Here is a 24,063-nt window from a genome sequence, read left to right on the forward strand (position 1 = left end):
TGAAAATGTACAATTCTTGGCAATCTAGTAATTGGAATTGCTTCTGATCTATTACAATCTTGATCTTTTCTTCTGACTTTAACCCTTTGTACATGTCAAACAGACCTAACAGTTCAAGATTATGGGGTTACTGCCATATACAGCATTTCTCTACTTTAGAAAACAAGTAAATCATTGGAAACTGAAAAGTCAAAGAAGTTTTTGACTTAATTGCTAGGGACAGTCTGGTTGCCTGGGTGACAACTCCCTCCCTAACTTCCACAACTTTCTTAAATGGGATAATCATGGAACACTTCTGATAGGATGTGTCATCTGATAGGATGTGTAGCAAACAGAGTGCAGTACTTTTGCTCTAAAGCCAATGATTCCAGCAGAGAAAGGAAACTAGAAAATTTGTCTGAGCTCCAATTTTAGAAGGCCTTAAAGACCAGGCTAAGAGACAGAGTAGTCCACACTATAGGCAAGGAAGAATTGTGACTTCACTTGTCCATTCTTTTTTTGCAACAAATATCCACTTAGTACCTATTCTGTGCTACCTCAAAGGTGATGTTTGATAATTAGTATTTCAGAAAGCTCAGTAGAAAAGCACATCTGGGTGGACTGAAGGAGGATGAGACTGTATGACAAAAGGGAAATTTAGGAACAAGTTAGAAGGCTACGAGATGGTCCACACGAGAAATGGTACTGGTACTGTTATGATACTGAACAGTAGCAAGCAGTATTTGGACCAGACTAAAGAGTATTGCCTCAAGAAACATTGTTTGGTCATTTTAGTGGTTGTATTGGGATTTATAATATATATCTTGAATTTATCACAGTTTGCCTTCAAATAATATTATAGCACTTTACATACAACCTTATAATGGTGTGCTTCTATTTTCCCCTTTCCCAGCCTTTGCAGTGTTGCTGTTACACATTTTACATCACATGTGTTGTAAATAAGTTATTACTTATACTTTAAACAATGAATTACTTTTTCATATTTGAAAATAAGAAAAAGTCATATTTTCCCACATAGCCACTGTTTCTTAGACTCTTCATTTCTTTATGTAGATCCATATTCCATCTGGTATCATTTTCCATCCATGAATATTTAACATCCTTATGATGTTGTTCTGCTGCTGATGAATTGTTTCACCTTTTGTATATCTTAAAAAGTGTTTCACCTTCAATTTTGGGAGACATTTTCACAGGATTTATAATTCTGAACTGACTTTTTATTTTCCTTGGACTCTTTTAAAGATTTGCTCCATGGTCTTCTGACTTGCATTGTTTCTGATAAGACATCTGCTGTCATCCTTATCTTATTTTCTCTCTATTGTCTTTTTATTTCCTTGACTGCTCTTAAGATTTTATTTTTATTACTAGTTTGAAGCATTTTGATTATGATAAAAAACATTCTACCGGGTGAATCAAGAGAGCATCAAAACAGATAAGATGTGAACACTGGAAAAAGAGGTAAATTAAATGTGAGCTTACACAGATTAATTGAAACTGATAGTTGCTTCCTTCAGCCCAGTACTATCTCTTCAGGTAGGAGAAATATCATTACAGAACGTACCCTGAAGAAAAGTAATAGCTGACACTTGAAGAGCACTACTTATACATATTTGTGCAGGTGTGTACATACACATATATACACAGATAGACACACATTTTATACTTAACAATACTTCCATGATGCGGGTACTATTATAATCTCCATTTTATACATGTTAAAACCATGGTGCAGAATTGTTGAATAATTTTAACACATTGCTAGTAAGTGGCAAACTGGGGATTTGAACACAGACCATCATATTAATAGTCATGCCTTGAACCCCTATTTTGAACTGCTTCTTATAGCAATTGGCAGTTAAGATTACCAATAGCAAACTATTGATAGATCCACAGGGCACTTACTTGTGTTATAAATATTTCATGTTAAAGGGGAAAAAGAATATTGCTTCTTGGACATAAAATTTGCTACTTTCAGGGCAATGGCCTTCTGCCTGATGATCAAACTCTGGTTTAGATATTGTAGTTCCTTCAAATAGAAAATGTCCCTAATCTTAGAGACTAGACTTCTAGCTAGACACTATAGTAGATTATTGAGCTCCTACACACTTTTATCCAGTGTGTCCAACAAAAGACAGCAACTTCTGCAGGTGAAAGGAAAGGAATTCACAAGCCTGTCTGAACTCTTGTATCAGCCCAGCCAGCATAAGAAGGAAAGGAAATAAAATCAAAGTTTTAGTTGTAACTCTCTGGCCAATCTATTTCACTGATAAAGATAGCCATCATTAAGTGTGGTTCTTCTAGGAGCTAAGTGCCTTACTTCCATTACTTCTAATCCTTAGAATAATGACCTACACTAACGTTATTCCAAACTTTATGTTTCTGTTAACTTTGAGCCATTCTTTGGAAATTATTTAACTTCCCTATGTCCTAGTTTCCTTGTCTGTATCATGAGGTTAATGCTAGGAATTACCAAAATGCTGTTTTGAGGATTAAATAAAATGATTCATCTGTAAACTGCTTAACAATAGTGCCTGGCTTGCAGCAAGCACTCAGTGAGTGTAAGACGCTGGTATTATTATCTCTGTTATTTTCTTCTACCTGGGAGTTCCTACTTTGTCCATCCAAACCTTAAGTGTCCTGCAAAACCAAGTTAGCATTCAAGCCCACCATCCTGATCATTTCGCTCTGGTACAATCTGTTTCTGTTAACAGTCGGTCAACACAATTTGGCATCTCAGTGGGTTATATTACGCCGCACAAGTTCATTTTACTTTCTCAACTAGATTAATTTAACATTCATTCAATTCATACATTGTTTGAGCACTTACCATGCACCAAGGACTTTTCTGGTTTCCTAAGGTTAGAACAGTAAATAAGAAAGGTAAAAATCAAATTCCTGCCTCATATATGTATGGGAGTATGAGCAGGGGTACAGACAAAGAATAACACAAATATGTAAAATATGTGATGTTTGATGGTAACAGTGGTATAGATAGAAATAAAGCATAGAAAACACATTGTAAGTGTTGGGCGATATCATGCAATTTTGGATATAGGGTCAGAGAAGACTTCACTGAAGTAAGAGTACAAGCCGTAGGAATCCAGGTGTAGCACCTTCCTGGATGAGGGGTACAGCAAGTGCAAAGGCCCTAAGACAGGAATATTTATGGTCAAAGACTATCAAGGAGGTTAGTATAGCTGGAATGGAGTGGGCAAAGGGCAAAGTTATAGGAGATAAGGTCAGAGGGTGAAGGGGGTGAAGCAGACTGAATAGAGCCTCACAGAGTATCATATTGATCTTGCCTTTCACTCTGATAAATGGAAAGCCTCTGATTGTCCTGAGCAAAAGAATGACTGAGGCAGGAGTCATGTCCTATAAATGATAAACCAATATTGAAACAGAGTTTAGAACTGACAAATTGTTCTCACATCCCTTACAGGACCCCCAAGTGGGCAGGTTTATCTCACTCATTTTCAGAGCTAATGAAATTCCCTAATGACACATAGTTTTAGGGGCAGAGGAAGGATAGAAACCAAGATTCCCCAACTTCCAATTCAAGAAGTCTCTACAGCAGGCAGAAGCTGAGCCCTGCTCATGTTCCTAGTTTGAAACCAAGTCCTGTAATCCTCTTCACCATTTCCTATGTCTGAAGCAGACTTTTCCTACCTCTTCCGGGTTCTTTCCCTTCTGTGTCTAATAAACTTTAATCCCCACTGGAATTTAGGATTAGCTCGCGCCTAGGGGGTAGCAGCAGAACAGACTTGATAGTACCTTCACATAAATTAGAAACAGCTAGCCCCTTGAGGGTCACGGCCCCCCTGGGCATATGGCTGGCTCACAGGGTAAATTTCAACTCTCGCCCGCCTTTTCTTCGTGCCTTCACACAGTATACAGCGTTCACCACTATAAATGGCAGCCTGACACCTCTTCATGAATTTTTATATTTCACACATCATGTAATATAGCAGAAGTCACATAATAGATACTCAGCGAATCATGACTGATTGAATTATTTCTTATTTTTTATCTCCCAGTATGAAGATCCTCTATATGTCTTTTCATCGTAAAGGACATAAAGTAATTTATTTCAAAAATATTTTGAACACCTACTGTATGCCAAGCAGTTGTCTAAGGAATGGGGTTACATCTACGAAAATCAGACAAGAATTCCTGAATTCGGGGGGCTTATGTTCTAGTGGAGGAGACAAATAATAAATGAAATAAATTGGTATAACTATGTTAGACTGTTATCTTGCAAAGAAGAGAAAAATAAAGTATGAGAGAAGGCATGAAGTTTTAATGAGAGAGAGAGAAATGCTAGGTAAAGTGACCAGGACAGACTCCATAGAGAAAGTGACTTTTGAGTAAAGATCTAAGTGAAAGAGGAACTGTATTAGACAGAATAAGGGCCCCCAAGATGTCCACACCCTGAACCTTGGAACCTGTGATGTCACCTTCTAGGGCAAAAGAGACTTTGCAAATGTGATTCAATTAAGGGTTTCAAGATTGAGAGATTATGCCAAATTATCCCAGTGGACCTGATATAATTCCAAGAGTCCTGACAAAGAGAGGTAGGAGGCTAGAGCCAGAGATTCAAAGATGCCAACTGCTGTATTTAAAGATGGAGAAAGAGGTCACTAGCCAGAGAATACAGGTGGCCTCTATCTAGAAAGTGGGAAGGCAAGGAAATAGATTCTAACTCTAGAACCTCAGGAAGAAGCACAGTCTCATAACGCTCTGCAAGACTTATTTGAGACATCTGACCCCAGAACCATTGGACAATAATTTTGCATTGTTTTAAGCCACCGTTTGTTGTACTGTGTTACAGCAGCAATAAGAACTAACAGCAACTTTATAAATATCCAGGGAAAAGCATTTCAGGCAGAGAGGGCCGGAGGTGAAAAGGCCCTGAGATGGAATGTACCTGGTGTTCTCCTGGAAGCCAGTGCAACCGGACTGGGCCAGAGCGAGTCGGGGGGACTGGAGATAACAGGGATCAGGGGCAGATTACCACTGTAGGCCAGTACAAGGACATTGGTTTACTCCAAGGGTCCCCACTGGAAGCTATGAAACAGAGGAGTGATGTCATCTAGTTCATGCCATGGGGGTAGATTTGGGTGGGTGGGAGCAGGGGCAGAAGCTAAAGGACCAGTTAGGAGGTTTTGCTATAGTCCAGTCAATAGAGGATGTTGGGGAGGTAGATGGGAGAAAACATTTTAAATCATTTCTTCAATTAAAAAAATAATTAATTTTAAAAAAGAGAGAATATTGGCTTGGAATAGGGTGGTGACAGTTGGAAAAAGGTAGGAAAGTGAGAAACAGTTGAAGTATGAATATATTTTAAAGATGGAGTTCATGGACCAGATAAAAGATAAATATGATACATGTACATTTGCCTGGAAGAGATCCTTGGTAAAATTATTTCAGTAATTAAAATTTAAATGTGGAAAGATAACACACACAGAAGGCAAGAGGTAGTCCAGTCTCCAAATAAAGCGGTCTGGGATCAAATCCTGGTTCCTCCAGTGATCCGAAGTGTGTCCTTGAGCAAGGTGTTTCACTTTTCTGAGCCTCAATTTTCTCATCTCTAGCATGGAAACATAATGGTACCTATGTCACAAAGACTGGGTGGAGTATTAAAGAAAAAAGATGTTTATAGGAATTTAATGTCTAACTCATAGTAAGTAGTCAAAAAATGTTCCTTCTCTCCTCATCTAGAATTTATTGATTTTCAAAGAAATTTTTCTATTTGTAAAATGCTTGAAGATTTAATGTGTAGAAGGATTTGAAAACGAATGAAATGACTTCTTTCCTGTGGGGCAAGTTTACAGAATCACCGGAAAGCTAACATATTTTTTCTGGTCCCACAATAGATTTTTCTAAGCTCCATTATCAAATAGTTGTTGTATTTGTCAATCTTGACTTTGAAAAAGAAGATTGAACCATGAGTCTTTTTTTTAATGGAAGAATGAGTATTACACAACAATTGAATAGTTATAACACACTTCTCTTTTTTAAGAAGCTGTTGTTTTACCATTTTAACATTAAAACTACCAGGGAAACCTCAGATGTTGGAGAATATCAAATGTGGTCTTTTTTCCCCTTTTTTTTTCTGGTAGATCTGACACACCTTTGAACCTTCAAAGGCTGCAGTAATCAATGTCATGGGGAGACAGGCGACTTGCATGCATGATTGTAAAAATGAATTTATTAATGTAAACTGCGTTAGTGTGGAATAGTGATTGGGGCGGAATTAAAATGTGAGGATCTGTAATCCAACAAAAAACACAGAAGAACAAAGGGAGGAGACAGATGTGGAACAGGCTGATGAAAGATACTTTGCTGATTCGGAACTTCACTAAAGAGCGCTACATAAAAGGGAGATGGTTGCTTAAGTAGGTTAATGTAACCCTGGTGTCTTAATTAAAATGTCTTTAACAAAAGAGGAAGAGGAATAGTACTGGAAGTTGGGGGACGCTTCAGTGAAAGAGAAAGAATTTACAAAGGGGTAAAAAAGAAGATAATTTAGGTTAAATATTGAGAATAATTCCCTAAGCAAAATAATCTTGAATTCCAATCATAAAGCATATTTAAAAATTTGTTGGCAAAGGAGACAATTGACTTTGGAGGCCAGTGTAGGAAATACCTCTCTAATTTTCAAATTTGCAGCCATAATACATAACATCGAGAAATTAATGACCTAAACAAAGCAAGAAGATAAAAATGAGAGGAATAAAAATCTCAAGAAAAGATTAAATTCAGAGAATAAGTCCTGGTAATGAGTACTTCTTAAACATCAGAATACTGCTTTAAATTTCCTGCCTCCATTATTGTATCTGAGATAGGAGTATGCCATTCCTAAGGGGAGTGTCAATTTCATCCCTGTTGTTGGAGAATCTCAATATGGGTCCCCCCTTTCCTTGGATCACCATAAGACTCTGCTGGGTTTTCCTTAGGGTAGAAAAATAAAGAAGCACTTGGTTCTATATTTGATAAAGTCATACACTGTTTTTCTCTGAGTCCATCCTAGAATAACCCAGTGACATTCATCATCATCCAATCTCTCCCTGAGCCAGGCATGTGTGAGATCATGCCTCACTATAGGGTGACTGTACCATTCACATTTGCAGACAGTGCTGTCTTCTTCCAGTTAATGAGGCAATTCAGCTGCAAGGGAGGGGAGAGTGGGTGTCCCTTCCAATCTGATGATTAAATGCATCAGGTGTTAAGTGAAAACTCAAGGTTTTTCCCTTCTCTAAGGCCACCTTAAGAAATGGAAAACTCAAAAACTCCTTTGGAAAAAGAAGAAAAGAAATACTACTAGCTTGCCATCTGATATTAGATAGTATGTATTTAACAGATAAATATTTATTAAATAGATAATTAAAGTTTAAAGAATGAATCTTGCATTTGCATACTAATAGGACCTGGCAGAAACCCAAAGTTAATAGAAGGTATACAGAAACCAGCATCTAACCTGAGCTGGAGACAATATAGATAATGTATAATAGGCACCGTGCGTGCATGTGTGTGTGTGTGTGTGTGTGTGTGTGTGTGTGTGTGTGTGTATCTGTGTGTTATCAGGCAGGTGCAGAGGACTAGAGGTGAATGAGGGAAGAACAGCCTAGCGGAACAGAGCAAATAAAGGCATTAAGCCATAACAGAGTGTGGCAAAAGCAATATGGTTGGAACTGCAGGAGTTGCCGCCGAGAGATGTGTTGGTATCACTCGGGAATGCCCTGCCACGGCGAGGTCAAATCTGATTCCAATGCTGACTGGTGATTTGGCAAAGTCAAAGGTCCTTTAAAATGTTTATATCCTTTAGACCTAGTAATCTCGCTTTTACTAGTTCATTCTAAGGAATCCTTATTAGAGAAAAACCAGTAAGTAAGCAAATAAAACTTGATATACAATGATATTTTATTTATACTAACAAAAAATTGGAAGCACCTAAATGTATGAGCATAACAGCAAGGGGGTGGTCCAATACGAGCTGATACAGCCGCATGATGTATTGTGCAGCTGCTAAAATTACGTTTACAGAATTTGTGACACAGGAGGGAAGAAAGCTTGGTGTTTATCATTAGGTTCAAAAACCAAGATACACAATTGTTCAGTTTCAACTTAAATGAAAAATAGATTAAAACTTAGAAAAAAAGACACTGAAATATAATTTTGTATGTCGGATACAGGGTTGTGAGTAAATGATTTCATTTTTTTTTATTAAATTCTAAATAGAATAGGTTAATTATGGAAACTTTAGAAAATACATTAAAATACTACTTGCTTCCGAATTCAATCTCAGTGTCTGGGCCACCTTAAGAAATGGAAAACTCAAAAACTCCTTTGGAAAAAGAAGAAAAGAGATACTACTAGCTTGCCATCTGATATTAGATAGTATGTATTTAACAGATAAATATTTATTAAATAGGGAGTGTTGAGGTCCTGGTTGTTGTGATTCTATTATGCAGTGGTCTCATGTATAAAGGAACTAATCAGCCATGAAGAGCTTGCATGTGGGCCGCCATACAGGCAGTGAGATGTGATGATCATAGCAGGGAATGTACCAGAGAAGGAAAAGATGAATGCCGGGAAAATCTTCCAGGCAGAACCTGGAGGAACTGGTGACCACTTGGGGGTGCAGCATGGTAGAAATGAAATCAGCCATGCGTGTCAAGCCCTTCAACAGCCAAGAAAAGGGAGGCAGGCAACGTTGTGGATGTGGGCAGGAGCGGGCGGAGGAACAGGATTCTCCATTGGGTTTAGGATATACTGAGTTTGAGGTGCCTGCAGGATAGTCAGGTATCATTTATTATGAAACTTCCACAGGGAAAGCCCATGGCAAACACCCAGTAAATACCCACTGAAATGAAAAGAATTGTTTTTTCCCATGAGTGGATTTTCTAATGGGGGCTCTTTAGAGGCCAATCACACATTTATGAGCTCAGGAAGCCCAGAAAGCATAGGATCTGAGGGACGTGCTCATGCATCTAGAAAACATACTCATTAATACGGTGGTTGAGGCAGGAATACATGTGTGTATTAGAAAAATAGGCCCATCCATAAAACTCTGCAAGATGCCTCCAGGTGCTCAAAAGAAGCTATTTAGCATGAATATTTTATTAATGCCAGAACAGATAGAGAGAAATTGTATCCATTATATTCCCATCTCCACACATGTGGTTGAATGGACCTCTGACTAAAGAATCTAAGTATGTTTAAAACATTTTTCGACTCCAATGAAAGTAGCAAGTCCTGATTTGTGTTGTTACTGCTCCTGCTAGGTTCATGAAATATTTCAGAGGCAATTGCATTTCGAAAGTGTGATTTGGCAAATTTTCATCCAAAGCGTATGCTTTTGTTTTATTTTTTTAACTAGTTCAAGTGTGGGGAAGTTGACGTTTTAGAGCAATATGTGTAGAATATGTGTTCATGTTGGGGGATTGTTTTCTTTGTGTTTTATTTTTAAGTTCAATTTTTTCAATAAAGATAACAGTAGAAAAGAAAGCCTATTTAAGACAGTGTGTTCTCCAGGGATGGTTCCTCAGCTCGAATAGGGCAGAGTAGAAGTCAAGGTCAGATCTAAGGCTTTTGCTTAAAACTATTCAGTGACTTCCGGGGTGCTGAGGGTTCAGAGCACTCCTGTGTGGATGGAGGAGTCTGGCTTCTCTTCTTCCATCCTCTTCTAGAGCTTCTCAAGCCTTACTCTCTCTGCTTCAGCCCTTCTGGTGTTTGGCCATCTTCTGCCTCTGTGCCAATTCACATACTGTCCCCCAGGCCTGGAAATCTTCATCTTCATTTCTCTTTACCTGGATAAATTCCACTCGGTCTTCAGGTCTCAGCTCAATTGTCCTTTCCTCCAGAAAGCAGTGGTCTTCCGTGAGCTGTCCAAAGGGTTGTTGACAAGAGAAAAAGTCTGAGATATTTGAAGCAGCTGGAAAGTGAGAGAAAGAGACAGGAATAGATGAATAATTACTAGCTGGGAGCCAACTAACAAAAGCCTGCCTGCCTTCCTATTGTTCGTTGGAACTTTGAGCCCCCAGGTATCTGTTAGCTAGCTACCAGACCACAGCATCCTGCTTGTGCATGACCAAGTCAAGACTGTTGATTGTAACTAATCAAAAGCAGTAAATATTTCTTGTTATAGTACTGGCCTGCTTTTTTCCCCTGCTTCTCTTACCTGTAGCCAGTATAAATTATGTCAATATGATTTATATAGTTCTTCACCAAAATATAATATATAAGAGCTCCTGTCAACTCCATGCCAGTGGACTTGTTGCTTTCTCCATCTAGCACTGCTGCTGGTGGTTTAGACCTCTTGCTCCCAAACTTCATCCTCTTCTGGCTAGCACTGGGCTCAACAAACCCTTTCAGGAAAGCTTTCGGTCATGAAAGTTTTGTTTTGTTTTGCTTAACGAGATGAATTTTCTAAAAAAAAAATTTATAGATTCAGTTATTTCATAAAGCAATGAGTGCCCTAGGATGAAAGAATCCAAGCTGAATGTGGCAATTGTGTTATTATACAAGCTATTTCTGTATTGAGGAGGAAATTGAAGTGAAATCATAGGCATCCTCTTCATTTAATTATTCGATATAGCTATGAAGTGAATACACTGAACCAGACACTATGCTAACCCCATTCCATTACCTTGATTGTTCTAATTCTTAAAATACCCCTATATTTATTTAATAATTTTTTATTTAATAGTATTTTAAACATACTTTTTGAACACCTGCTATATGCTTGGCTTTGGGCTAAGAACCAAGGAACACAGCAGCAAACCAGGATGACTTGGATCCTGTCCTCAAGGGGCTGGTAGCCTGTGTGGAAGATAGACATGGATAAACCTACGACGCTGAATGAGTGTGTAATCTGAAGCTGAGATAAGGGGTGCAAAGGGCAAGCAGCAGTCAATTCCCATAGCAAAAGAGACAGAAGTCTAAAAGTGGTGCTGCCAGAGTAGAAGGATGGGGAGGGGCCAACCAGGCACCAGAGGGGAGGGAAGAAGAGGGGGAATTTCTAGGTGTAGAGGCCTCAGGGAAGCATTTGCAACCTGAGGATCCAGAAGAGCCTTCTGTAGAAGAAGCAGAGCCAAGGACAATCTGGGCACCTGAGGTCAGGGACAGCACTGGGAGCCAAACCCATTGGCCCTTAGGGGCCTTGGTAACATGGGAGGCTTCATCTTTTGACAAGGAGAAGAAACAAGGCATTAGTGAGGGCAAGAGGAATGTTTCAAATATCTTTCTGGCTGCTGGACATAGAACGTCTGTAGTCACCACTCAAATTGTGAACTCCTCCGATGAAACCTTTTCTCTACTGACTTCTTTAGCCAAAGAGACGTCTTTTCCACCTAAAACATATATAACAGACTGCCATATTCATTACACTGGAAATTTATTACTTCCTTGTAATCATTCAGATGCTCCACTATTGGACCTTCTATTGAGAAGTTTCTTGTTTTGAGATTGGCCATATTCAAAGTCCCTTTCAATAATGACTTTCATTATTGGAAAAATTTGTTTCTGTTATCACTGATGATCACTTCTAGAAAAGCACATCTATATGGGAAGTCTAGGGAACAGTAGTTTGCACCCATGTTTTCCAGTTATATACCATCAGCCCTTGACAAGCATGTGTGGTATGATTTATAATAGCAGACTGGCTTCCTCTACCCTATAGATCCACCAGCCATTACTTCCTCCTGCCCCACCTTTAAAATTAGCCCCATAACACCTGCTTTCATACTATGAGATAATATGCAGAACTAAAAGACAATTTCCATGTCACCCCATTTTATTTTCAGTGTAGCTCTGTCCGGTAAACCTATAGCAAATGACTCAGCTCAGCTGACATTTGGCCTCCAGAATAATGGGAAAATAGATAGCTGGAAAGAAAGCAAACTTAGAATCTTGGCTCTCCAACCTCCAAAATTTGCTGCTGAATGTTTGGTGTTTGTTGACTGTTTCTTCCTTAAGTAGGCAAACTTCAGCCCCAGGAGGTAATAAAGCAAACTTTAAATCTCGCCTCAGGTACAGAAAAATTGGCTGAACCCTGCATTTGATTGCATACAAAATTCAAACTGAGTAGCTCAGAACCCTCCTCCTTAGCAACTTTCAGTACAATGAGATCAACTATAAGAATGGAATAAATTGAAGATTGATTTTTGCAGTTCCATTCATTTGCAGAAATTTGCAGACAATTAAGCCATCACCCTGCAGTAGAGGTAGTAACTGCTCCTTTTAGCCGGAGGCTGATTGAGATTTGCTATCTATCTCTGCCAGTGTTAGAGCTGTGATTCTCCAGTTACACTTGACTAATAAGGGCTAAGAACTCTCACCTCACGGTAAAGGTAGTCGCCAGCAGCAGCCTTGGGGAGGTGAATAGCTTCATGCTTAGAGCAGAGGCTCTGGAGTCACAGATTCCTCAGTTGCCATCTCTCATTTAACAGCCAAGTGGCTTTGGATGAGTTTCTTATACCTTTGAACCTCAAGAAGACAGGCATGGTGGTTCTACCTGTCAGTTCTTGAATGGATTATATAAGGTAATATTACAATGTGCCTAGACAGTGCATGGCACATAATAACTACTCAGTATGGCAGTGTTTCCTATGGAAGAGTCAGTGAATCCAGGACCAGGATGCCAAGTAAATCTTTGAATTACAAAGATAAGATAGAAACAGGCTGTGACTTGAGAATTGAGTCTGGAACACAAGCTTCAAACTCTTCAAAGGAATAATTCTTAGGATCCTTCATTCGAACATGGAATTCAACTGCGAAGTATCACACCTCTGCATGAAACCAGTAATGGCTCTCTGCTGTCTGGGCGGAACATCCAACCTTCTTACCATGATCTACAGGATTGACCACAATTGGACCGGTTAACTGCGTGAGTCTCACCTGGCACTGCCATTCCTTACCTCCATGGTTTGGCCAGAGGAATGCTTCCAGCTTCTGCAGTGCTTTGCCTTGGGAAAATATCTCCTCTTAGCACATATTTTTGCCCCAAAGTTATAAAGGTAGGAAAGAGCAAAGGTAGAGGCTTGTGCTTCTTTATAAAGTCGTTGCTATTTTTCCTCTCATTTATTACATGATGCAAAGACAGAAACTAGAAGGGCAGTGGGAGGGGAAGGAAGACATATGGGTTCTCTGGTCATGTTGTTTTGTCTCATGAAGACCCCCTGACAGGCAGCAAGACAGGTCCAAGCTGCTTTCTTTCTGGTGTTTGGTCTGAAGAGAGCAGGGTTAGATCTCACTGCTTTCTTAGCGTGGCCAGTTGGAAGACTTTGAAGCTTTCAGCTGGGTGTGCTGGTATCGAGCAGTAGCTGCCAAAACAGAGTATGGTCCCAGCTATAGGACACCAGTCTGGGCCGAACTTTTCTGTTCTCTTTCACTTTTGAGGCCCCTTGCTGTTGAATCTCTACTCTGAACACCTTGCCGTGATGGATGTCATAGAGGGCGAGGTTCCCTGGGAACAAACCTGGTGACTAGGAGATCATATCAAGAAGGTTTATTGGGAGGGGTGCTAGCAGCCATATCTGTAGTGAAGTTAGGTCAAGAGAATGGGGCAATGGAGGAGGATGACTGACATGTAATTGATTGTGGTTACAATGGAGGTTTCAGCAATCCAGGACCAGCAGGGACTCTGGATGTCCCCTGAGCGTGGTGCTACCTGGAGTCGAGGGGGCTGGCCTTCACACACCCCTAACAAGTCACTGGCTGTCAACCTCATTCCTTTCTGCTTTATGATCTTCACACAAACTATGAAGTAGAGCTGGAGTCCATAAAAACACTGTGGAAACATATTTGTGATTCCTTTTTATGAAATTTCTGGAGAAGGCAAATGTGTCCAGACAAAAGGTTGCCAGTGACTAGGACTTAGAATGGGGAGTGGCTGCACATGGACATGAGGTTTCTTCTGGGAAGGATGGAAGTGTTCTAAAATGAGTTTGTGGTGATGATCACACAATTCCATAAGTTTCCTCATGATTATTGCATTGCACATTTAAAACAAGTTAATTTAATGGTACTTAAAGTATGCCTAAATAATACGTGGGATGTAAAGAGAGTAGGATGCTAGACAGGGAAAGTTGTTCCCAATTCCCTATTTCCAACATCAAATGCTCAGATTTATACTCTAGGAGAAAACCACAGTACCCTGTCAAGACAGGGCTGAGGAAAGGAAGAAACCCAACAAATAAATGAGTCTTTACTTTTCCAGTTTGCCACACAGCAGCCAGCATGATTGATTGATTCATAATAAGTGGGGTCATGCCATTCCTCAGCTTAAAACCCTTTCATGACTCACATTTCATGCCACATGAGAGCTAGATTACTCTCTGTGGGTACCTGGCTGGCTGTCCAGCGTCTAACTTCCTTTACCAGGCCCCTGGCCTGCTCCTACCTCTCCCAGGGCTCTGGCCCCTGAGCTGCCTCATTGCAGCTCACATTTGCCAGGCTATGCTGCTACTGCTTGGCAGGTCTCCTATCCACGCCCATATGGCTCCCTCGCTCCTTCAGCCTCCAATGCCACCTTCCAAGTGGGCCCTCTCCCGGATCATCCATCTAAAATGCCAGCACACACTCCTCTGCATGCATGCTCAGTCCCCTCCCTGCTTGTTTGATCTCCTGGACCACATGTGTTACTCTCTCCTTCTAGAGTGTGAGCTCCATGAGGGCAGGGTACTCCTGTCTCTTGAGCACTGCACTATCTCAGATGCCTAGAATTACTCCTGGCAGTGAGGAAGGGATCCATAGCTAGTTTTTGAAGAAATGAATGAAGGAATGAATGAATGATTCTTTCTCCCCTTTTCATGTTCTTCATTCTTTCTACCTTCCTCCTTCCCTTGGGACCCATATTTCCTTCTCATCCTAAGCCCTTCCCCTGTCCCTCTCAGTTTCAAGGGCCTCCTTTTTACTTCCTATGTGTTCTTGGGGACCGTGTTGATGTGACACTCCCAGGTATCATGAAACTTACTTTTAATGTGCTGCCAATTTCTCTTGAGATTGAAAAACTGGGAGAAAAGCAAATGAGATCGTAAACTCAAATACCCTACAACAAAAAGGGAAAGGCTCTGGTTAGCCTATAGGAGATGAGAGATGTTAATGCAGGGTTGGCAATTCTATAATAAAACCCAGAACAAGTCAGTCTCCCCTGGGCCACAGTTCTGTCCCTTTGACTTAAGCAAGATTGGATGAGGCCGCTGTAGGCCTTGGGCTGTTCCAGGTTTAGAGATGTGACAAATCATTGCCCAGTGACTGCAGGTTTGTAGGGAGGGACCCACAGGGTCACACGGCCAGTTGTTCACTCTGCACGCCTCGTGTGTGTGTGTGTGTGTGTGTGTGTGTGTGTGTGTGTGAAGAAAGAGAGAGAGACACACACAGAAAGAGAGAGAGAGTGAAGCTGTGTTGTAAGTATTGTATTTGTCCTTGGGTCTAGGCATGTGATATGTGTCCACTGTATGTAAATCTGTTTATGAGTGAGTGTGTGTGTGTATGTGTTGTATATATACCTATCAAATGGATTCTAGGCATGTGTGTACATGAGCATTTGTGCACGAGCGTTTGTGTCTGATGAGAGAGAATTTTGTTGTCAGTGTGAATGCATCTAGTGATTCTGGAAATCTGGAGGTGGCTGTGTATCTAGGTGTGTCTCTTTAAGAACTGGCCTTAGGCCACCCACAGCTGAATTACTCACTCTTAAAAGGGACTGAGTGGCTTGTCCTCATTTCCTCACCTCCGCTGTTCTGGCATTAATAAGACCCATCCTTCATTTTCGTGCTGTTCTTTGGAGAGCACAGACAGACTGCTTGCATGTGTAATTTCTCATTTCATTCTGATAACCAAGAGCACAGCAAATGATTCTCTTTTACAGCTGAGAAATTCCCCTTAAACCTCTGTCTGTCCGCAAGGAGAGCAACTCTCATCCTCCTTTCTCAGGCCGACTGTGCTGCTGACCCACTCCCTTCCCACTTCCTCTGGCACCCATCTCCATTCTGTGTCTTCTCTCACCCAGCACGACAGCTTTCTTCCTCTGACCCCTTTCTCCTCAAGCCTCCCCACCCTTCCTGGTCTCCCCTGACATTCCACCCTAACACAATCTTAAAGCTTCTTTTCCTAAAGTCATTAATTCTCTGTTCATCATCAAGCCCAAAGTCTCCTTAGAGTATTCAGCCTGTCAGAGGGGACATCTGCATTGTGTAATATGGCCGTACACTCCTTCCTTTTTGAAATTCTCTCTCTTAATCCTTCCGGTTTTTCTTCTTTTGTCAACTAACCTTTCTGCGGCCTTTGCTGGCTTTTAGAAACACGATGAATGGTTGAGTCCCTCCCTTTTCTCTCTTCACATAATCTAACATCGTCAGCTTCCTCTTCATATCCAGCAACTCTCGTGCATGGATGAGTGACATCTCTCTCCTTGATTCATCTTTCCCTCCTGAATGCAACTCTTTATACACCCTCTAGAAATCTCTTGTGGCTGTTCAATGACCCCTCAAAGTCAACCGGTCTGTACTACCTAGCATCTGTGCCCAGATGGCTTTTTTTCTCCTTGCCTCCACTATCCTAGTAATGGCAATGCCAGAAAGCAGGGAGTTATAACACAGCCTCTCCTTTACCCTTATATTCTGGTCTTTCTCACACTCTTATCTCTTTTCTGTTTATAAACATCTCTTGAATTGGTCATATTCTTTTTATCTCCACTGCTTGCATCTTGTCTTTCCTTGAGGTTATGGCCAGCCTGGTGCATCCAGAGCCTCCACACATGGATTGACAAATACACACACACACACACGCAGAGTTGAATATAAATATGGTTTCACACATATGCGCCTACATATGCATATAATAAATGATTGTCACTCAAATCAGATGCTATGGCTCCTAAATGATCCCAGTCACACAGAAGCACATGGCTTCAGAGTACACAGAAAAACTCATTAGTACAGATCCAATCAAAAGTGGACACAGTAGCAAATCTACAGGTAGACATTTGTCAATAAACACATAGTTATAGATATACATGTAAATCACTGACAGAGAAAGAACCAGAGTCACAGACATAGAAACACATCATGGGCAAATATTCATTGTAAGGCAACAATTGAAAGGGGAAAAAATGCCGTGGGTCAGCCCACCATGGTGGACTCAAAGTCCCATGCAGGCATCTCTATAATTGGTCACTCTACCTCCCATCACCAACCCTTCCAGATGCTATTTCCCATCCTGGGACTCAGAGCCTCCTTTCTCTGTTCTTAGGCACGTTATGCCCAGGGGTTGACATGACTGTGCTTGTTGCCAAGCTCCTGGGATGCTGTGTGAATTGAAGAAATAGACTGGCAGTTGCAGGCTTGGCTATCTCGTGAGCTGGGAGCACATCAGAAGTCAGAATGGGGACTCAGGGACTTAGCACTCTGGGCACTCATGAGGTCAAAAATAGCACCTATTCACAGACTTACCAACACAAACAAGTCCTTTACTGCAAACAATGGAAAGTTTACTATTGACTATGCAGTATGCTTTGCATTACTTTAGATACATTTACACATATATTGTCATAATGAACTAAAGCCTACATACATTTGGCTGTTGTAGAGTCCAATCACTAATCCCTTACATTTGCATAGGACTTTAAATCTTTTCAAAGTGCTTTCCTAGGCATTCTTTCATCTGAGCCTCAATTTTCTTATTATAAATGAGATTCATATATTGCACATATTTTACATATTTTCTATTCTTTTCCTGTTCCCTGATAGACCAACAGAATCTTTATAGATGTTACACGTCAGTGTTTTATGAATATAATCTACTCTGTTTTTCATTGTCTTCTCATTGTCCCATACTCTTTATGCTGTTTTTTGCTTGGTGAGTTGGGTTATATATATATAAAAATACATACATACATACATATATATACAGCGGCCTCATATATGTATAGATAGATAGATAGATAGATAGATAGATAGATAGATAGATGATAGATAGATAGATAGATAGATAGATAGATAGATAGATGGATGTATGTACGTATGTTTTTTTTTTTTTGGTTGGTTGGGTTATCGTTGTTGTTTTAATCCTTCTTATTCTTTCATCTCATTTTCTTTTGCATATACATGCTCCAGTTTTCTATCCTTGCTTGAATATTGTTTCTTTGGCCTTCCTAGAGACCAAAGAGTGTTTTATTTGGACTTATTCATTGAGATTTTGAATATTATTTTCTGTGTTCAATATAGTTTATATAAAATAGAAGGCATCCAATATGGTATTCTGTATTTTCCTACCCATGTTATTTGTATATTCTCTCTGCTAGCTAGGTGAACTGGAGCAACTAACATAACCACTAAACTTGATATTCCTCATTGGTTTAGGAGGGTAAGACTTCTTTGGGAACTTTATTGCAAATATTAGAGCAGATGCATCTCAAGTGCCTAGCACTTTGCCCAACACACACTTAATAAATTGTTACTATGATAGTAGTTCGTGGTGGTGATTGTGGACGCAGTCAAATGATGACAATGTGATTAGAACATGGGCTTCACCACTGCCATGAGGGTCTCCCACTCATGGACCCAAATTTAATTTTGTTCCATGGTTGAACATTAATAGGTTGTTTGCCACTTTTGCCCTTTATAGATAATGTCTCACTAAATGTCTTCCTACATTCAGTTTTATTCTTCTTTTGAATTTAGTATTTACAGTATTCCTAGGAATGAAATTAGAGGGTGAATGGATATGTACATTTGTAAGGTTCTCAATAGATAAATATCATCCAATTGCTTTCCGCAAGAGTACTATCAGGTTATACTCCCACCAACATCAAGAGAAAGATTATTTATAGCCTTAGCTAACATTGTTTCCTATTTAACTTTTCTTATGTAGATTTTCCTTTAAATCTATCATATATATGTGTGTGTATATATGATATATGTAAGTATAAGTATGTATAAGTCTATTTATATATGTATGTATACACACATACACATACATACATACCATATGTACATACATAGACCTATGCATACATATACTTTTATGGAGCATGTGTCAGTGATAATATTTAAATATTATCTGCCACATTATTTTGATAAGAACCTGTTGTCCGAAGTTTGAGATGCTTACTTTTAATGATATATAAGATCATTTTAGTTAGTATGTGACATTAAATAATACTGGTTTATATATTGAAAATGATATTCTATTTTTGGTTCTCTTCGGCCCTCTGATCAGATCAAGGAGAAAGTCTCAGCTGGATGCTAACAACACTTTAAGATCCCTCTAGTTCTTTATTATCTTCCTTTTGAAAAAAAGGAGCTTTTTTTCTAGCTCAAATTTAATAATGTCATTTGGTCTTCGATATGTTTATTTTTATGTTTTTTTACTTTTTATAACAAGCGATATTGGTACTTTATTTAAAATAGTGATATAAAGGGAATTTTGGACATATTTATTTAATCAAAAACGTGAGTTACTGATGGGACAGAAATTCTGACAGTGGGGTTGCAGTGACTGAAGTGTGGGGCACCCTGCTAGGAAGTGCATCACAACAGTCCTCTCACTAATTATAACAACAAATGGTCCTTGAGAAAACATGGACCACTGCTCTCCATAATGCCTGACGGTTTGGAATTTGTGATTGCCCCTTCCTCCCTATTCACTTGTGAGTGTGAGGACCTTGCATTTGGCCATGAGGACAGTCATTTTTACATCCAGTGAGTTCTGTGGGTTCCTGACCAGGTGAGTAATTTCCTCACTTGACAGATAAAGAGTGGGGATGCATAAGCACTAAAGGATGTATAAATCAAGACTGACATTATGAATAGAATGATTCAGAAAATGAAATTAAATAGCTTAATGATAGTCATTGTGAATCACAATGTCAGCTTTAGTACAATTCTAAGGATGTACTTTCTAACGCTAATGAGGTTTGATAGAATAAAATTAACAATGTCCAAACAGCTGTATTCCTTCACAACAAAGAACCATATCTCAGAGCAAACTGATACATCCTCTCCATGGGGGATTTTGGTTGATTGATTTTGTTTTTCTCTTTTAGGATATATTTAAATTTGCAAGAACTTCTCCTGTCCCAAGACAAAAGAGGTCCATTGTGGTATCTCCCATTTTAATTCCAGAGAATCAGAGACAACCTTTCCCAAGAGATGTTGGCAAGGTAAGTCAAACAAAAGACAAATGACAAAAGCATGTTTTTATTAAGAGATGAGCATGCATGAAACAGGCTGACTGTGGATATCTAGGTGACAAGCTAGAATTGGCTTCAATTCGTCTATGACAAGAGGCCAAACTGTTTTACAAAAAAAAAAAAAAAAAAAGTCAGAAGTTTATTGAACAACAATAAAAAAGGAATTTGTAAAAAAAATAAAAACTATAACAACAGCTTTGAATATCATGATTTAGAGATCTATGTGGTAGATAATGATGCTGAAGTTGTGTCAGAAAAATGTCATTGGTTAAGAAATAGACTTATTGCTTTTGTAGGTGATGTCAAGGCAACCCTTCAGATAAGTTTCTTATTATAGTAGTATGATATTTGTGGCCTTTTAATTTAGATCCTAATTTGCAAATGTGTTATTCCAGGAGCATCATTGGGTCAGCTTTCTAAAAACTAAACCAGATCAAAGGAACTAAATCATACCAGCCAGATCCAGAAAATACTGTTGCATAAATCAAAACAAAAACTTTTCCAAGAAAAAGAAAGTATTCACTGTTAAGTTAACAGAAATACTGATGCACCTGGTCAACACATTCTTTCCCCATAGGAGAGTCAACATGGAGAATTAAATTTTAACCTGTTTGTATTTTTTGGTGAACTTGAAATTTGAACAATAGTGCTCAGATGAATGCATAATCTCAATGACTGGTGCTATTGGACTATTGAGTCATGCATTAAATGAATGAGAAGCACTCATTATAGTCTGGACTTCAAGATTGGCACTAGGTGAATATAGGTGTGAATGAGCATACAAGCCCCTGTTGTGATAGAACTTATATTCTAGTGGGGAGACAGATATTTCAATGAGTAAATAAATAAAAAAGAAAATTGCAAAGGATGACAAATGCTGTGGAAAACAGAAACAGAGTGATGTGAAATAGAATAAATAGCAGGACCAGGGAGAAGAGAGAGGAGGGAATCTTTACGCAGGTGGCTGGGAAAGCCAAGTCAGAATTACTGACACTTGAGAGGTGATTGGAAGCATGAGAAAGGGACAAGCCCTGGGAAGAGCTGGGTAAGCTGCATTCTTGGCAGAGAGAAATGCACGGAAAGGCCTGAAGATGGGAAACAATGGTACATATCTTAGGAACAAATTGCCCGGGTGGCTGCCATGCGGCAGGAAAAGAAGAAAGTGGTAAGAATTGAAGTCAGAGAAGCTGGCCTGTCATAGAAGCCTGGAGGCCATGGCGAAAGGTAGGGATTGTGTTGTGCATGCAGCAAGAAACCACTGGAAAGTCTTTACAGTGTGTGTGTGTGTGTGTGTGTGTGTGTGTGCGCGCGCGCAAGCACATGTGCACATTGAGTGTGTGTGAGTGTGTGTAAGGGGCTGTGTGTATGTGTGCGTGTGGTTCAAAAGACCTTTCTGGCTGCCTATAGGAATGACTTGTGGGAGCAGAGTAATATAGAGAAATGAACACAAAGAGACAGGCTCGGAGGAGGGTTTTATAGTGATCTGGGGGAGAGATAAGGTAACTTGAACTGTTAGAAATCCACTTTTATAGAAAATTGGAAGTATTGATAATCAATATCCTAATAATCACCATATTTATGATTTTAAACTACTACTGTGTCAGATGTCTTTCTTTAAGTAAAACCTTGCCAGGAGTGCTGGATATTACGTAAAGGGAAGAAGAGCTGTTCCAAGTGAATAGTAGTGAGGCTGATGAGCTCCGCCCCTTTAGACAGCCCTAGCGCTGTGATGGCTTGGCGTAGCTTTCCCTGAAGCCAAGAATGACATTTGTCAAGGGACCAAGTTCCTCAAGTCTGGGTTCTTCCCCTAAACAGCTTCAGAGACATAAGTTTCTTGCTTATTTTTTAAGCTTGGTTTTCTCACCCTTCACAGTTAAAATACAGATGCCAGGCTCCACTCTCAGAGATTGATTTAGTTGGTCAGGAACTGAGGACAAGTACTAGTATTTTTTAAAGATCTCAGGTAATTCTGAATTGCAACCAAGGTTGAGCCAGCAGCATCAGCATCACCTGTTTCCTTGCTAGAACTGCACGTTCGTGGGTCCCACCCCAGGACCACTCTTGGAATAAGGCCAGGAATCTGGCAGGGCGTGACTTTCAGGTGATTCTGAAGCACATGCAAGTTTGTGGAGGTCTGATCTGAAATATATTCTCCTCTTCTGTCTACTATTAATATTTTCAGTGTTGGAGTTTCAAGTCCATTAATTAGATTATAACAAGGGTGATCATACATGTGAGTTGCTCAGAAAATCGGTTATCGCACCATAATTATTAGCATCACCTTTCCCCTTAAACATGTCCAGATTTGGACATTAAATTTTATCTGGTCATCGTAAAGCTCCCTTCAGTCCCCTTTAGTATATTTGAATAGTTTTCATAAGACTCTTTCCTTGAGATAATAATGGGTCAATAAGCATGCAGCTAACCAGGAACATCTTCTGCATTGTTTCTTAGTTGTTATAGCCTCAAAACACAATTTTGTTTCCAAGCTGAGTATTCATCTGTGCTGCTCACGTGGACTGTCAACCTGGATTCTCTACAAATCAACTGTTTTTCTAAATGTGACAGTGTGTTAACACTGTAATGTGTGAAAGTCTCCCAAACCTCCATATGGTTTTTGTAGAATAACTACACTGCCTTCCAAAATTACTTGTTTTTCCATGCTTTTTATGCCTTCGAAGGAACATCTTTTTCTCTTCGTGTTTCTTGCTTTTATTCATTCATCTGATCCTTTTCTTTATATCTTTTACCATTGTCATCTCTACCACTAAGTGAAAACAGTGCTCCGCAAAGCTGTAAGATCTTATAGGTGTCTTCAGTGAGTGCTAGGGAGGTAGAGAGAAGGGAAAGGAGACCAAAGAGGTAGGGCTCTGGCCTCCACGTATCATACCTATCCACCCAAACTGTCTGAGTCAGGGAAGCTCTAATTTTATAAACATTCCATATTAGACTTCAGTGTAGAATGCCATTTAAATAGATTCTGTGGTTATAAAAGTGTAAAGACACTTGTCTTATTTTGGATTCCCCAAGACAAGAATTCAAATGCAGCTAGTTTATTTAGGAGGTGAAGAGAATACTGGTAAGGGAGAGATAAAATAAGATGAGGAAGAGAAGCAGCCACTTAAGAGGCCTGTTTATCAAGGCAACTACCCCTCTGAGTGACTGAATTGTAATCCTGTGAAGGAAAAGCTAGGAAGTTATATAAAGCATAGTCTTGGGGTTATTCTCCCCACAGGGAAGGGAACTAGGGTGTTTATATGTCAGCCCCACCAGTCTTTGAGGACCACTCCTAGAGGTATAATTCTTCAGTGCACCTGGCCTGCCCTGTGCTCTGTACAGGCACAGGGCTTTTTGAGGCTTGGAGGAGAGCTTTCAGGCAACAAGCCACATGGCAGCTAGAAGTCTTGCTGATGCCCACTGAAAAGGTGAGGTCCAAGGGACAGGACAGGGCACTTCTGCACCATCACTAAACTTGATCTAAATACTTGTTCTTTATAGACTAGGTTTTCTCTGTCTTTGTCTCATTCTCTGCTCTAACCTCATTTTTTGAGGTACCTTTGTTGTGTCTTATGCCTTTGAAATCACTGTACTTGCTTTTCTCCATTAATAAGTACTCACTGAATCCCAGGAGGGAAAATCTCTGAAATTCAACCCAATTCATGCCAACAAGCATATATTCAGTTTCTGCTATTTATAAGGCACTGTGCTAGAGGCTGGGGATTTAAGGACAAAAGAAAGCAATCCTTGATCTCGTAAGATTACAGAAGAGTGAAAAAAAATTATCACAGATTTATTATTTGCCCAGTACTGTAAATTATAAGCACTTTTCATCTATTATGTTGAAGTCTCATAATAATAACCCCATAGGG

At 39.7% G+C, this 24,063-nt stretch overlaps 1 protein-coding gene across 4 annotated transcripts in view; it reads left to right on the forward strand.

Annotated features, from left to right (window-relative positions):
* The window catches only part of CDH13 (cadherin 13), a 1,315,977-nt gene that overhangs the window by 763,376 nt on the left and 528,538 nt on the right, over positions 1–24,063 (forward strand). For all 4 annotated transcript variants that reach the window (XM_016165971.2, XM_016165972.2, XM_036232119.1 and 1 more), the window contains one exon: positions 20,048–20,164. In XM_016165971.2, coding sequence (XP_016021457.2) covers positions 20,048–20,164 — 117 coding nt within the window. The remainder of the gene's footprint in view (positions 1–20,047; positions 20,165–24,063) is intronic.

The sequence above is a fragment of the Rousettus aegyptiacus genome, unplaced genomic scaffold (assembly GCF_014176215.1).
Source record: "Rousettus aegyptiacus isolate mRouAeg1 unplaced genomic scaffold, mRouAeg1.p scaffold_m13_p_14, whole genome shotgun sequence".
Lineage (NCBI taxonomy): Eukaryota > Metazoa > Chordata > Mammalia > Chiroptera > Pteropodidae > Rousettus > Rousettus aegyptiacus.